This window comes from Larimichthys crocea, chromosome XXII (genome assembly GCF_000972845.2).
Source record: "Larimichthys crocea isolate SSNF chromosome XXII, L_crocea_2.0, whole genome shotgun sequence".
Taxonomy (NCBI): domain Eukaryota; kingdom Metazoa; phylum Chordata; class Actinopteri; family Sciaenidae; genus Larimichthys; species Larimichthys crocea.
Genome location: NC_040032.1, coordinates 8,574,314 through 8,588,779, shown reverse-complemented (window position 1 = coordinate 8,588,779; position 14,466 = coordinate 8,574,314). Strand labels below are relative to the sequence as shown.

At 49.5% G+C, this 14,466-nt stretch overlaps 2 protein-coding genes across 2 annotated transcripts; both read right to left on the bottom strand.

Moving 5' to 3' along the window:
- Nucleotides 1-1,783: 1,783 nt before the first annotated feature.
- Nucleotides 1,784-2,434, bottom strand: h2ax (H2A.X variant histone). The gene has a single exon (XM_019278062.2). It carries the CDS (start codon nt 2,352-2,354, stop codon nt 1,926-1,928), a length of 429 nt encoding a protein of 142 aa, XP_019133607.1. The 5' UTR covers nt 2,355-2,434; the 3' UTR covers nt 1,784-1,925.
- Nucleotides 2,435-2,909: 475 nt separating this feature from the next.
- Nucleotides 2,910-13,891, bottom strand: c2cd2l (c2cd2 like). The gene is made up of 14 exons (XM_027273483.1): nt 13,352-13,891; nt 9,030-9,125; nt 8,837-8,956; nt 8,605-8,715; nt 7,592-7,705; nt 7,419-7,518; nt 7,197-7,329; nt 6,379-6,443; nt 6,025-6,146; nt 5,684-5,855; nt 5,113-5,205; nt 4,636-4,769; nt 4,208-4,421; nt 2,910-4,037 (listed from the first exon to the last, which is right to left on the bottom strand). The coding sequence occupies exons 1-14, from the start codon at nt 13,706-13,708 to the stop codon at nt 3,775-3,777; spliced, it is 2,094 nt and encodes a 697-aa protein (XP_027129284.1). The 5' UTR covers nt 13,709-13,891; the 3' UTR covers nt 2,910-3,774.
- Nucleotides 13,892-14,466: the final 575 nt, after the last annotated feature.

Here is a 14,466-nt window from a genome sequence, read left to right as displayed (position 1 = left end):
CTCCTTCTCCTCCGTCTGTACCTCAGCTCTGACTGACCTGAAGTCAGGAGAACATCTCAGAGTTTGTTTGACGTTCAAACTCAGAGACAAACTGTTGACTCTGCAGCTGAGAGGAGCATCGTGGGTAAATTTAGAGGAAATTATAGAGACGTTTTTCCTCTGTGGGTGTTGGACACGTCGTCAAGGCCTCGGTAATTGGTTCAGCCTGTCCTGGACTCGGTTCAGACTCCAACAGCCAGACTCACGATTATTTAGAAAGTCTGATCACACTCTGCAAATGTTTCTCAGTCTGTTCTTTTCTTAGTTTTATGGTTAAACATCTGCTGGAGGCAGACACACACACACACACACACACACACACACACACACACACACACACACACACACACACACACACACACACACACACACGCACACACACGTATCTTCAGACATGAAACCATCGACCTCTGGTGGCAGAGTCAGTGAAGTGCACCATCATCAGGAGTGTTTGTTGTCCTCTCGTGTTTCCTCTCCACCCTGCACACCTGAGTCTGTACCTGAGACGTCCAGCTTCACCAGTGATGAAGACTCGTCTTCAGGAGCACTGACCTGAACAGTTTCCATCCAGCGTGAAGAGGTGGAGGTGGTGGAGGACAGCAGACTGAGGTCATAATAGATGAAGTGGTCTGACTCTGGACTCCCACGATGTTCTGATCTTCATCCAGCAGCTCCTGATGTATGATCACATGTTACAGATCGTCACATTCAGGCTGTGATGAAGGACACCTAGAAGACATGTCCAACCTGAGACCACCGGACTGCTGCATCCTGAGAGCGTCCTCTTCTTCTGTGGTGTATGGAGGGACGCAGCCCGACTGGACAGACTGGTGAGGACGTTCAAACGTCTGTCCTGCAGCTCAGTGATGGCAGGAGGACACAGAGGACAACAGACACACTGTTCTGTCTTCTGGACACACGTCATGGCTGAACTAGCACCGTCTCTGCTTAATGTGACTTTGATTCGTTCCCTGCGGTCTGATTTATTTTAGTTTATTTGCGTGTTTAATCTGAATTGAGATGTCTCATGTTCATGGATGTCTCCTGCTGACTGTTGATCAGCTGTTGTTCAGCCTCTGCAGCTGTCTGTGGTCACATGTGACAGGAAACACCTGGAGCTCAGAAACCGTTGGCATGTTCTGCACCAACATATTTAGGACACGTTTACCTGAAGACAGCTGCTGCACGTTAACGGGTCGACTCAACCGTCACTTTAATTACACTAAAGCATTAATCTAATGTTCAGCTCTTAGATCAGAAATACTTTAATAACCCCAGGGTGAATCATTTCATGCAGTCACACTCTGACCTGCACGAGGAGATTCAGTGATCTAAGATGAAGCTGCAGGACGGAGGCGAGTGTGTGTGTGTGTTATAGGTGTGTGTGTGTGTGTCTCTGTGTGTGTGTGTGTGTGATAGGCATGTGTGTCTCTCTGTGTGTGTGTGTGTGTGTATGCTTGTGTGTCTCTCTCTCTGTGTGTGTCTCCACGTCTTGCCGCATTTTATTTTAATCAAACTTAAAATCAACAGTAACTTCAGATCTAGCCTCGCCCTGCACTCCAACAGAACCTGCAGGCTCATGCAACAGAACCAGGTCGTGCTGCAGGTTCTGGTCCAGTAGTGTCCTGCAGGGCCGTGGTGGCTCCTGTGGACCTGGTCTCCTGCAGGGCCGTGGTGGCTCCTGTGGACCTGGTCTCCTGCAGCAGACTCTGACCGGCTACAGACTGAATAACGAGCATGAGGCCACGTTACAAAAACAGGCGTTTATTAAATACAAAGACAGATCAGGACACAGAGGACAGACAGACCAGGACCGGGATCAGGACTTGGCTCTCAGGGGGGTGGTGGCCCTTAAAAGGGCCTTTGTGGTCCAGTTGTTCGGCGGACTAGTACTCCTGGGACTGGGACGAGGCCTTCTTCCCCGCCTTGCCGGAGCTCGGCGCGGACTGGCCGGTCTTCTTGGGCAGCAGCACGGCCTGGATGTTGGGCAGCACGCCGCCCTGGGCGATGGTGACCCCGCCGAGCAGCTTGTTGAGCTCCTCGTCGTTGCGGACCGCCAGCTGGAGGTGGCGCGGGATGATGCGGGTCTTCTTGTTGTCTCTGGCGGCGTTTCCAGCCAGCTCCAGGATCTCGGCGGTCAGGTACTCCAGCACGGCGGCCAGGTACACCGGGGCTCCGGCGCCCACGCGCTCGGCGTAGTTCCCCTTGCGGAGCAGGCGGTGGACACGGCCGACGGGGAACTGCAGGCCGGCGCGGGAGCTGCGGGTCTTGGCCTTGGCGCGGGCCTTGGCTCCGGTCTTTCCTCGTCCAGACATGTTAGCTCAGATTCACCTTCGGAAAGTAGCGACGCGAACTCGGGAGGGTTCGGGTGAGTACGGAAACACTGGGCTCACGACCTGGATATAAACCCGCCGCGGTGTCCCGCCCTACGAGCTGATTGGCTGCGGGGCAGGAAACAGACGCGTATGATTGGCTCTGATGAGTCACCGGAAACAGGAAGGCAGCGGCTGTAGGCGTGACGCTCCTGGTGCCAAACCAATCACAGAGGACGCGGCGGCCGGAACAAAGGCTGCTGTTCCTCGCGTGTGCTGTGATTGGACGAAATGCAAAGAGGCGGAGTGAGACGACCAATCGGGTGTCTTCCCTCCAGCTTTGACTTTTTGGCGCAAATTTAAACTTTATTTAATTTTTACGTGTTTTAACGTTAAAATCTGCGCGTAGTGACGTCAGCAGTCATTAAATAATAATGATAATAATAATAATAATAATGATAATGATGATGATGATAATAATAATGATGATAATAATAATGATAATAATAATGATCTCAGGTCATGATGCTTCAAAAATAATTTATTTGCAATAAATTAAACATTTTAAATATCAACAGAAATCAAACATCTGCTTTCTGTTTCACATTCAGCCATATTTTAATATTTTAACTTTGTTCAGTTTATAAAGCACACGCTTCGCCTCTGTGATGACAGCGAATCATTTTATTGAAGCAAATCAACCTGAATATTTAATTAAAATTAATTTCAGTCCCTTAATTAACGCAGTCAGATAAAGATTTGTCTTGTGTACATGTTTTACATACGGACGCAGCGCGAGGTGTCTCACATGAAATATATAAACTTACTGCACAGAAATGAGTTATTGCACTAATAAGAAGTTCTTATGAGCATCAACATAATGTGTTTAAAACAGACTGACAGAAAATTTCAAAAGTTTAAACCGTAGAGAGCAAACTGAAGAAAGTATCTTTATAAAATGAATCTATCTGTGTGTCTCATATAAGATACGACATTAAACCAACGTGTGAATGACTTACAGCTGCATTAAGATCTCTGAACTTACTTAAACTATGTTTAAAATGACATCAACAACGCTTCTTTTTTTTACAGTGTAAAGCAACTACGCTGATTTATAAATCAAATCAAATAAATAGCACTTATATGAGAACCACAGAATAATAAATTACCTTTATACAACCCAGCAATTAAAAAAGTCCAAAGTGCAACCGACAGCGCCGTCCTGGCATTGAGATCATTAAATATTGGAGTCATCGTCATCGTGTCCTCGCCGAGCAGCAGCTCCGTCCTCCATCATCACTTTGACCTGATGTGACAGACAGGTCGGTCTGTCCTGAAGGTGGAAGAGGTTTCCTCAGCCGTCACAGATTGGACTCCTCAGTTCTTCTTCTGTTAGAGCCACGGCGGCCCGGCAGTGACCCGATCAGTTGTCCAGCGAGCTCGCTCCTCCATTGGAGGTGGCGGCGGTTTTGCTTTTTGATTTGCCCGATGAGCGGAAAGAGAAGCGCTTGATGAGACGCCGGGAGAAGCTCCCGGACTTCTTGCGGCTGCTGTTTGAGGCGGCGGCAGCAGCACCAAAGTTGTTGCCCATGTTGGAGATGTCTTCGTGGGACTGGCTGAGGCAGGACTCCTTCTCTCGATGTCGTCTGCGGAACAAAAGCTTGGAGCCGCTCTGGAGGAAGCTCACTGCAGGAAACAGACATCAGTTTATTTACCTCCACATCTTTGTCATGTGTTGGTGTGTGCTGCAGCTCAGCCTGCAGAGGGCAGCAGCCGTCACGTTATCGCTCAGCCGATGTTATGATGTGATGTAATGCATCAAAGATGATGTTTGAACTGGGCGTCTGCTGTGTTACCTTTGTGGTCTTTGAGACTCCGGGTTTCCAGGGCACCGGTGGATCCGGTATCCGACTCCACGTCGTCTACAGACGGACGCTCCGACACGTCGGAGGGCGTGGTTTCATCTGGATCCTGGTGATTCCCGGCGCCGTAATGGTTTCCGTGCATGGCCGCATCCATGGCTGCAGCATAGCCGCTCGATAACACGCAGTCGTCTTCAGAGAGCGGGACCTGGCAATGGTTTGAGGTCAAAGATGGAGAGATGGAGGTGTGTGATGACAAAACTCTAATATATAACTCTTCACTGACTCAAACATAAACTCTCACACATAAAAATCAGGTCAGAAGACATAACGAGGTCCACTGGGTGGGCTGCAACTAAATCTGGACTCCAGGTCAACAGATCAACTTATTTCACCACCTGACACCGAGTCTGTTCTCTGACCTTCGACACGCCCGAGATGATGAGCGTGCTCCTCTTCGTCGGCGTCTTCCGAGCTGCTTTGGAGGCAGACTCCGTCAGCTGCCGGATGGCGGTCTCTGCGACGGGATCCAGGCCATTGGAGAGGCGACTGCTCTCTGAGCGACAGACACAAAAAGATGTTCAGCTCGGCTCGAAATGACAGAAAGACAAAAAAACTCGTCAAATCGAACAGAAAAAGGTTATTGAACGTCTTTTGTACAAACTGTGCAGCATTTCTGGTTCGTTCATCTTCCTTTTATATATTTCATGATTGTGAGAACCTTTTTGTTCTGTCTGATGTTTATCGGCCTTCAGGCGGTTTCCTGAACCTGCACAGAGTTCACGATGTGTACTGAAAGGTGCGTTCCTGTCGGCTCGTGTTACCGTGCCGCTCATTGCTTATCCTGCTTTGCATCTGTTGTTATGTAAATCAACGTCTGGCCTTTCACACACACTCACTGCTCGAGGTGGGGCTGCCTCCGCCATCCGACAGGACGGTGGGTTTCTTCTCCGTCACCTCCACTTTGGACGGCGAGCGCAGAGGAGAGTCACCTGGAAGACATCACAACGTTCTCATGTCAGTGTCGATCTCATCTCCATGTTCCTTCCTCTTGTGTTCACATCAAGTCACGGACAGATTTACAAGATTCAGGACTGATTATTATGCTCGACCTTCTGGTGTCAGTTACTTAGAAACTGCTCGTCTGTAGACCAGGATCAAACCAGAGTCCACATTAGACCAGTTTTAAGGTCTCTGCACTCTCAGAATTAATTTAAGATCCTTTGATTGGTTTATGAAGCTCTTCAACGTCTGAATCCCATTTTTCAAATTTGATTTTAACCAATAACCCCTGAAGAACCCTGAAGAACCCTCAGGTCTTCTGCTAGTGGTCTTAATGATCCCTAAAGTAGAAACAAAAACCCACTGAGGCGTTCTTTTATCATTCTTTTCTACATCTGTGGAAAGACTTGAAGACCTAAAGACTTGAAGACCTAAAAACTGATTGTCATCTTCACTAGGTAAACGTGCCTGGGCTGCGTTCCACTTTGAGTCGAGACTGGACGGTGGTGACGGTGGTCACGATGGTCCCGTCCGGCATGATGGTTCGGTCCACGTCCACTTTCTTTGTCGGGGTGAGTGAGGAGCGAAGTGGCAAAGCACTGTGGGAGCTGCGAGGCTCCTCTGTTTCCTCGTACAGCAGCTGGAGGACAAACAAAACAGCCAATCAGACGTGTCGAGGAGGATGATGGAGTGAGTCAGGTATGAAATGAGATCAGCTGTTACACAACGCTCCTTCTTCTTTTGTGTTCCATGTTAGATAACAGACTGTGATGTATCCGTTTATAGAAATTCTGCATCTCGTCACTCACCTCTGCTGTGATGGCGGCGTTTGGCGCCAAGCCGTGTCCAGGGCTGATTGACAGGATGTGATGTCCAGTAGGAGTTCTGCTGCGAGGGTCCACAGCGATGGAGGCGTGGCCCGGCAGGAACTCTTTAAAAACACAAAAACAAAGTGTTGACATGCTCGTACAGACAGCATGAGAGCAGCAGCTCCTCCTGACATGTTATACAGCCCATAAAACGCTGACAGAGACGAGCGGCGAGGCTGCCAGCGATGCACTTCAGCCCAACATGATTTTGCTTAAGCGGTCAAAACGTTCCTGCTGATCAGGTTTCTGAACGGACGCCAATAACTAACTCAACAAAACCTAGAAAGGCCTTACGTTCACGTTTGCCACTCCGCTCCAGAAGTCTGACTCTCAGCTCTTTGGTTTCCAGGCTGATGTCGCTGCAACACACAGAATTATACAATTATTTAATAAATATTATCAACTACTGTCAGCTGACTTCTCCTTTAAAGACCCAAAAACCTTAAATCTTAAAAAGTCTCAGAGGCTCAGCCCGGGATGCCAGGAGTCAAACCCGGCAAGAAACCACCTCGGTAGGCTGCTGTGTTTCACTGATAGACTGGACACTGCCGGTTCAGAGGTTCTGTTGTTGTGTTCACTGTTAGACTGGACACTGCTGGTTCAGAGGTTCTGTCGCTGTGTTCACTGTTAGACTGGACACTGCAGATTCAGAGGTTCTGTTCGGTCCCAGGGCCGACTGTTTTCACTGGAAGGTAGACGCTGATGCTAGCTCCTAGTAAACAGGAAGTAAACACAACTCTACAACCACTATTGATAAAAACACATTTTATGGGTCTTTAACAGACTCTAATGGACTCTGTTGTGAACTCTCTAACGGACTCTGTCGTGAACTCTAACGGACTCTGACGTGAACTCTAACGGACTCTAATGGACTCTGTTGTGAAGTCTAACGGACTCTGTCGTGAACTCTAACGGACTCTGTCGTGAACTCTAACGGACTCTGACGTGAACTCTAACGGACTCTAATGGACTCTGTCGTGAACTCTAACGGACTCTGTCGTGAACTCTAACGGACTCTGTCGTGAACTCTAACGGACTCTGTTGTGAACTCTAACGGACTCTGTTGTGAACTCTAACGGACTCTGTCGTGAACTCTACATGCTCCATCTTACAGGCTGATCTCTTCGCTCCACTCCAGCGGGGCGTCGGCGTTGCTGGGCACAGACAGGAAGCGGGTCGCCCTCTCTGTGGGCGGCTGGTCCAGGTTCAGGACACAGCACAGCTCTCCTGATCTGGACCACTGACCTGCAAACACACAGCGACTCAGTGAGACCTCAGACATGAGACAGGAAGCCGGACAGCAAGTGACGTAACACTGAGAGGAAACACCTGACCTTTACTTAAGGTCACCCTGAGCTGCCGGAGCAGGAGTCGCCTCGCCACGACGCTCTGAGGAACCGAATTCAACCCCACCGACAGACGGTCCAAACGGGTCTGAGAGCGAGCGGAGGAACCGGTCAGAGAGTGATGATGTCATCAAACATGTTTTAGTTAGTTTGTTTCTCACCTGAAGACTCGACGCACACGTCTGCAGACTGATGACCATCGCCGGCTGAGTGCTGAACAGAGTGTCCTCGATCAGACCTTTAATCATGTCCACGTCCACCTGAGCGTCAGAGCCCTGAGAGGACAACAGCACAAAGACTAAAAACTAAAGACCTGAAGACTACAGACCTGAAGACTAAAGACCTGAGGACTGAAGACTAAAGACCTAAAAACTAAAGACCTAAAAACTAAAGACCTGAGGACTAAAGACCTGAAGACTAAAGACCTGAGGACTGAAGACTAAAGACCTAAAAACTAAAGACCTGAGGACTGAAGACTAAAGACCTAAAAACTAAAGACCTGAGGACTAAAGACCTGAGGACTAAAGACCTGAGGACTACAGACCTGAGGACTACAGACCTGAGGACTACAGACCTGAAGACTAAAGACCTAAAAACTAAAGACCTGAGGACTTAAGACCTGAATACTAAAGACCTGAATACTAAAGACCTGAGGACTAGAGACCTGAAGACTAAAGACCTGAGGACTAAAGACCTAAAAACTAAAGACCTGAAGACTAAAGAACTGAAGACTAAAGACCTGAAGACTAAAGACCTGAAGACTAAAGACCTGAAGACTAAAGACCTAAAAACTAAAGACCTGAGGACTAAAGACCTGAAGACTACAGACCTGAGGACTAAAGACCTGAGGACTACAGACCTGAGGACTACAGACCTGAGGACTAAAGACCTAAAAACTAAAGACCTGAAGACTAAAGTTAAATCTAAACTAAAATCCTTGTGAGTTTTTAAACTAGCCTTGACTACAAAATAAAACTCTTAGTCTTAGGTCTTAGTCTTAGTCTCAGTCTTAGAGGAAGTTTTTCCTTCATGCAAACCTGCTGACTGAGATTTATGGATCTATTTGCATGACGTGTTTCTTTGTTTCACTTTGTAAACTGAAGCTGAGTCCAGGCCTCAGCGCGACGCTGACACATAATGTCAGGTCGTCGTTGTTGGTCTCAGGTGAGCTCACCTGTCTGTGCAGCTTACACGGAGACACGGTTAGAGTGAAGGACGGCTGCTTGGACAGAGTCCAGGACATCAGCAGACCCTCGTCCTCCACCTCCTCCAGACTGACCACCACCTGACGGAGACAGACGGACAGACGGCCGGGCTTCATGTGATTCTCGGTCTGATTTGAATAAACAATGCAAATGCAGCTGGTCTCATTTGTTTCCCTCACTAACGTCCAGGTGCGTCTGTACCTGTGTCACCATCGGTGCTGTGGCGATCTGGTAGGTATCCATGGAAACGGCGGCATGCGACTGCTGGGTGACCGTCACAGGAAACGTCAGCGTGTCCACCCGACATGTGCAGAGCAGAACCTGTCAGACAGAGGACAGGTTAAGATCCAGGAACCGGCCGACGTCACGTGATGACGTGGTGACGGCGACTCACCATCCGGTCTGCAGACTGGTCGGTGCAGGTCACGCTGTCGATGGTGCAGGCCGCAGAGAGCTGGAGGCTGCTGTCAAACGTGATCTGGATGGAGCTCTGAGAGACAAGAGGAGGACAACAAATACAAAAATATTATATCAGAGGACGGAGGGACGCTGAGAGACGAGACAGTGACGCAGCTTTAATGCTTCACAGTTATCATCCTGTTATCCTGTTGTTCAGGATGAAGCATGGAGCCTCTCAGACACATTAAAGATTATAATGCAGTAAAACATCCGTGTGTCACTGCAAAGTTCAGAGAAGAAGCTCTCAGAGGACGAGTCGACAAAATATTCTTGAAGTTTTTAGTTGAATAAAACAGAGTCAGCTCAAATATTCATCTGTCGTCATATCTGTCATATCGGTGGACGCCGCCTGGCTCTGCCACCTGTAATCTCCGGACAATCCAGGTTCCTTCCAGATCAGGAGCGTCAATCCCAGCTGACTTTGAGCGAGAGGCGGAGTCCGCCATGGACAAGTCTGAAGATCATCACATGACACATACAACCATTCACACCTACGCACAGTTTACAGTCAGTTGACCTGTTCAGGTTCAGGTGTTTGGACTGTGGGAGGAGGGCGAGGTTCACACCCTGTTAAAATGCAGATTACCTGGAGCATGTCATGAATTTAAAATGTGTTTCTGCTCAGTGATTGGACGATCACAGTGAAACATCATGTGACCTTCATGAACAGACTGTTGAAGTCTCTCTGTGGGTGTAAAGAGCCTGAGGACTCTGGCAAATAAACCTGACGGCATATGTTTGACCGACAGGTGGAGAGCAGCACGTCAACACGAGCTGCAGCAACCTCCGTCACAGAGGCCTTGGTCACGCCTACAGCAGCCCGGATTTACTGCACGAGAGTCAGACCTGGAAGACCTGGAAGACCTTGAAGGCTCCAAACCAGAGGAATGAGTCTTCACCACGAGCGAGAGTGAGCCAGAGGAAACGGCTCAGACAACAAACGCCCATCGACAGAACACACAGCACACAGCATATGTTCCTCCAGGTCCAAGTCCAACACAAGGAGAGGAGGCGGGAGGATGATATAACAACGTGTGTGTGTGTGTGTGTGTGTGTGTGTGTGTGTGTGTGTCAGGAGGGCAGGAAGCCAAGTGCAATGCTGCAAGCTGACGTAGGTCCAACACTGCAGTCACATGACCACAGCGTACAACCGGCTGTTTACTTCAGTGAAACTGTTCAGCCTTTGTTACAGATCAGATATGTTAAAGAATAACATGCTGATCACATGATCGATCACATGACTGATCACATGACTGATCACACGATCGATCACATGACTGATCACATGATCAATCACGATTCACAGATGTGAAATCTGAAATGAATTATTCTGTATTTTACCTGCTGCTAACTGTAGCTGTCGTTAGCTCATGTTAGCTCAGTTTGTTAGCTGCTGATAGAAGAGGAGGTTTTTAGCAGGTGTCGTGCCAGAACAGGAGCTGGGCGGGCGGGGAATGTAGCACGTATAGATAAATGTAACCTCGACGCGCCTCAGAGGAAGTTTGGTCATCAGTCATGTGTGAAGATATTTAAATATTTCCTCATTTGAATATTTAAACGAAGCCTCGGTGTCAGACTGTCGATGCTTTCTTTGACTTCGCTCCGTCGTTGGCTTGCTGCTTGGCGGTGTTGTGTTTCGTCGTGGCGCCGAGAGGCCGCAGAGCTCATCGTGTCACGGCACCGCACATTTGTCCTTGTGAAGCGTGGACTGACGCGAACAGAGGCGCCTCCTGAGGACATCCGCGGTGTCACTTCAGGTTTGTCAAGCGTCGCCCCCTTTCGCTGTTGATGCTGTGATGCAGCTTCACGTCTTGTTCTGGTCTGATGTCGGTCCGGCCGTGCTGTGTGTTGAACTGCTGAGTCACAGTAAAGAGCTGGAGGTAAATTTTGGTTGTTAAAGAATTTGCACTTCATCAGCTGCGCGTTGGCTTCCTGCACAATCACAGCAGCCGAGCGCCGAGCGCTGAGAGGGATCCTTGAGCAGCAGCTCTGTGGCCTCCAGCCAATCACCAGCCTCGTTATAATGTCACATCTCGAGTGGACAGGGAGCTTCCTCCTCTGCAGACACGCTGATGGCGGCGTGGCATCGTGTGTCAGCTGCAGATGATGTGATGGGTCCGGCCCGGTCCTCCAAACCGACCCAGCTCCAGTTCTGTGATTACATCCAGCAGACGTCATGAAGCAAAATGCATCATGGGATTACGGTCCGAAGGTGCAGGAGGTGTCACCACGTCAACGTCGCGTCCAACTCGACTTTATCAGATGTTTGTGAGAAGAAAAGTAACTCTATGAAGCCTCAGATCACACAGGAAGAGTGAGGCGAGGGGTCACAATCATCATCAGAGGTGAAACCAGCTGCAGCCAGGCAGCCCTCACCCCGAGGCTTGAAGTGTGTCCTCTGATCTGTATCCAAGGACAGACACGAGCAGTGATGCTTCTGTTCACTGTATTTATGGACCAACCTCGGGGTCACGTCCCTCCTCGGGGTCACTCGGCATCAGACAGCATGAGCTGCTCTGTAAGATGGCAGTGTTTACCGGGTCGGTATCGGAGGGTTCCCGGGTTCCCGGGTCAGTGTCTGCTGCAGTGAACAGAATACTGACGACGTCTGATCCATAACTACAGACACCAAACACAGCCCGACTTCACGGATCAATCCAGACCCGCCCTGATGAAAGAACAGAAGTCAGAAGTCCTGAGATGAAGATCACGTTTCACAAAGATCGACCCGGTCTCAAAGACTCTGGTCTGACAGGTCACATGAGCTCCTCTAAGACTGAAGACACCTCCACCTCAGAAGAATCAAATAAAATCACAGTGTGTGTTGGTGGAGCTGTGACGCTGCAGATAACGCAGAGAGGTGGAGTTACATCCATCACTAAGTCTTAGAAGAAGTTCCTGGTCAAAGTCTGACAGCGTGTTTGGACTTTAGATAAAAACACCAACCGGAGACGTTTCATGAGCGATGGAGTCTCAATAAACAGACGAGATCAAACATAAATATAATAATATAAACAGTGTATTAATCATCCATGGTGATATTTGATCATTTTGGGCTTCAGGAGGTTAAACAAAAAACTTTAATCCTTCAGCAAACATGAAGTTTTCTCTCATAACTCGTCTTTATATAATTTGGACAGAATAACTTGAAGCTGTCTGACACGCTGCAGAAGTACTTAGCTTCATGCTTTGAAGGATTTGTGTTAATCTCATGATGACACATCATCTTCATCTGGTCTCCTCGGAGGAAGCTCGCGCTGAGCTCAATGCAGAAACATTAATGAACAGCGTACCTGGCAGGTGGCAGGTCAGAGGAATGTGACAGGACTCGTTTGTTTGCCACTTAATACTTCCACAAACCTCCTCAGCTGGTTTTTCCAGGCGGTTTCAGACTCGCAGCCTAAACAGGACGAAGACACGAGATAACTGTCTGATATCATGGAGGCCGAGCACGCTGTGACCTTTAAGTTACAGACGAGGACGCCGTCCTTCAGTTTGTCTCCGAGTTTCTTTAACAAAGTCTGAGACGCTGATTTAAATTCAGACACACTTAAAACAACAGGTCGCTCTGCACGCACACACAAAGACAAACTACAACAACACATGGACACGCAGACGTGGACAGGTCGTCTCCGTCTGCACTGATGCAGTCTGTAGAATTACATCATAATAAACATGATCGTGTCTGCGGGGACGTCCAGAGACTACGTCCAGGTTTTAGACAGTCTGCGGGGACGTCATGTTGGACGAACTAATTAAGTCATTCATCACGTGTCAATATAAAGAAGGAGCTGGATCTGGACCCTTCATGGATCCGGATCCAGCTCCTGGGTCGTGGTGACCCCCTTTAAACTCCGTCGGCTCAGCACTCCTTCACAGATCCTGAGTGGGGGGTTGAGGTTTGACGTCCTCTTCATGGAGACATCAGAGGCAGAGGGACGCTTTGATTCATGCTGATCAAAGAGGACGGAGACCTTTACCTGTCGGACACCACCCGAGTCCACCTCCACCCGAGTCCACCTCCACCCTCCCTCCACAGGATGGGACTATTTTTATGAGGTGTGGGTGTTCATACGGGTCTTGCCTCAGAGCTGTTATGCAAGCCTCTGCACCTTCCTCCACCCTCTTACATTAAACACTCCACCTCCCACACCTCCACCCTCCTGCCCACACACACTCCAGCTGCCTTATTTAACTATTTATGTGGAGTAACCTTCTGTCTGTGGACCCCCAAACAGACCTCGGATCAGAACTTACCCCGTCCCTGCACGCCTGCTGGTTCAGGGCTCGGACCCAGGTCCTCTGCCAGAGCTCCCTGAAGGACCTGAAGGAGAACAGGGAGGTCAACAAGCCTTGAACCCCGGCCTCCGCAGCTCCTCCATCCCTGCCCGAGCGCAGCTTCTTCTGCAGGAAGCCCCACACCCCCCCGGACCGTGTCCGGTTCTGGACGGGCTGTGTGAAGCAGAGCTGGTCCGGTTCCGCTGCCTTCTTCTTCCTGGATCTCCGCAGCCGCAGGAGGGTCAGCGAGTACTGGAGGAGCCAGCCCAGCACGATGAGCACGGAGGCGAGGAAGAGAGCCACCAGACACGGCCAGCCCAGCTCCTGGAGCTCCATCACCGTCCCCCGGAGCCGGAGGCTCTCATGCCAACCGGGTCCAGAGGAGGGAGAACCGGGACCGGGGGTCAGGTCTGTGCACGGGTCAGAACACCACGCGTGACTGTGCGTGAACGTATCTGCGTGGTCAGAGATGATGCGGCGCAGGTTAACGGACCAAACTCCCGGGAACGAACCGAGGCTTCACACCAACCTCCCGTTCCGCTCGGTGCCCCGGGCTGCAGCTGCGGGGCAGCCGGAACATGGAGCGAGCTTCACGGCGAGGAACGTCCCGAGCCACGCGGTCACCGGCGCTGCTTCCTCCGGCGTGTGTCCGCTCTCATGTCCCGGTTCGAGGCTCAGTTCTCGGTCGGTGCTCCGCCGCCTCCGCTCGCTCCGCACGGTGATGATGATTTGACAAAACAACCGCAGCGACCAACAGGCGGCGCTGCGGGGGGAGCACCGCATCACCGAGCAGCAAGGGAACGCTGAGCCTTCAAAATAAAAGCAGAAAACTTAAAGGTCGCATGTTTCACACATTTCCGGTGTTTTATTTGTAGTTTCTAAGATTTGTTTGTAGTTTAAGGAACCGGAAATAATGTCAGTAATGTAAAGGAGTTTGTCTCATTAATATTAACGAGCCTCTCCTCTGACCACAACCAACCACAACTAAGAGACTGAACCCTCCTTATGTGTTAACATACATAAACATATATAAATATATAAACATATATGAAAATATATAAACATATATAAACAAATATAAAATATACAAAGAT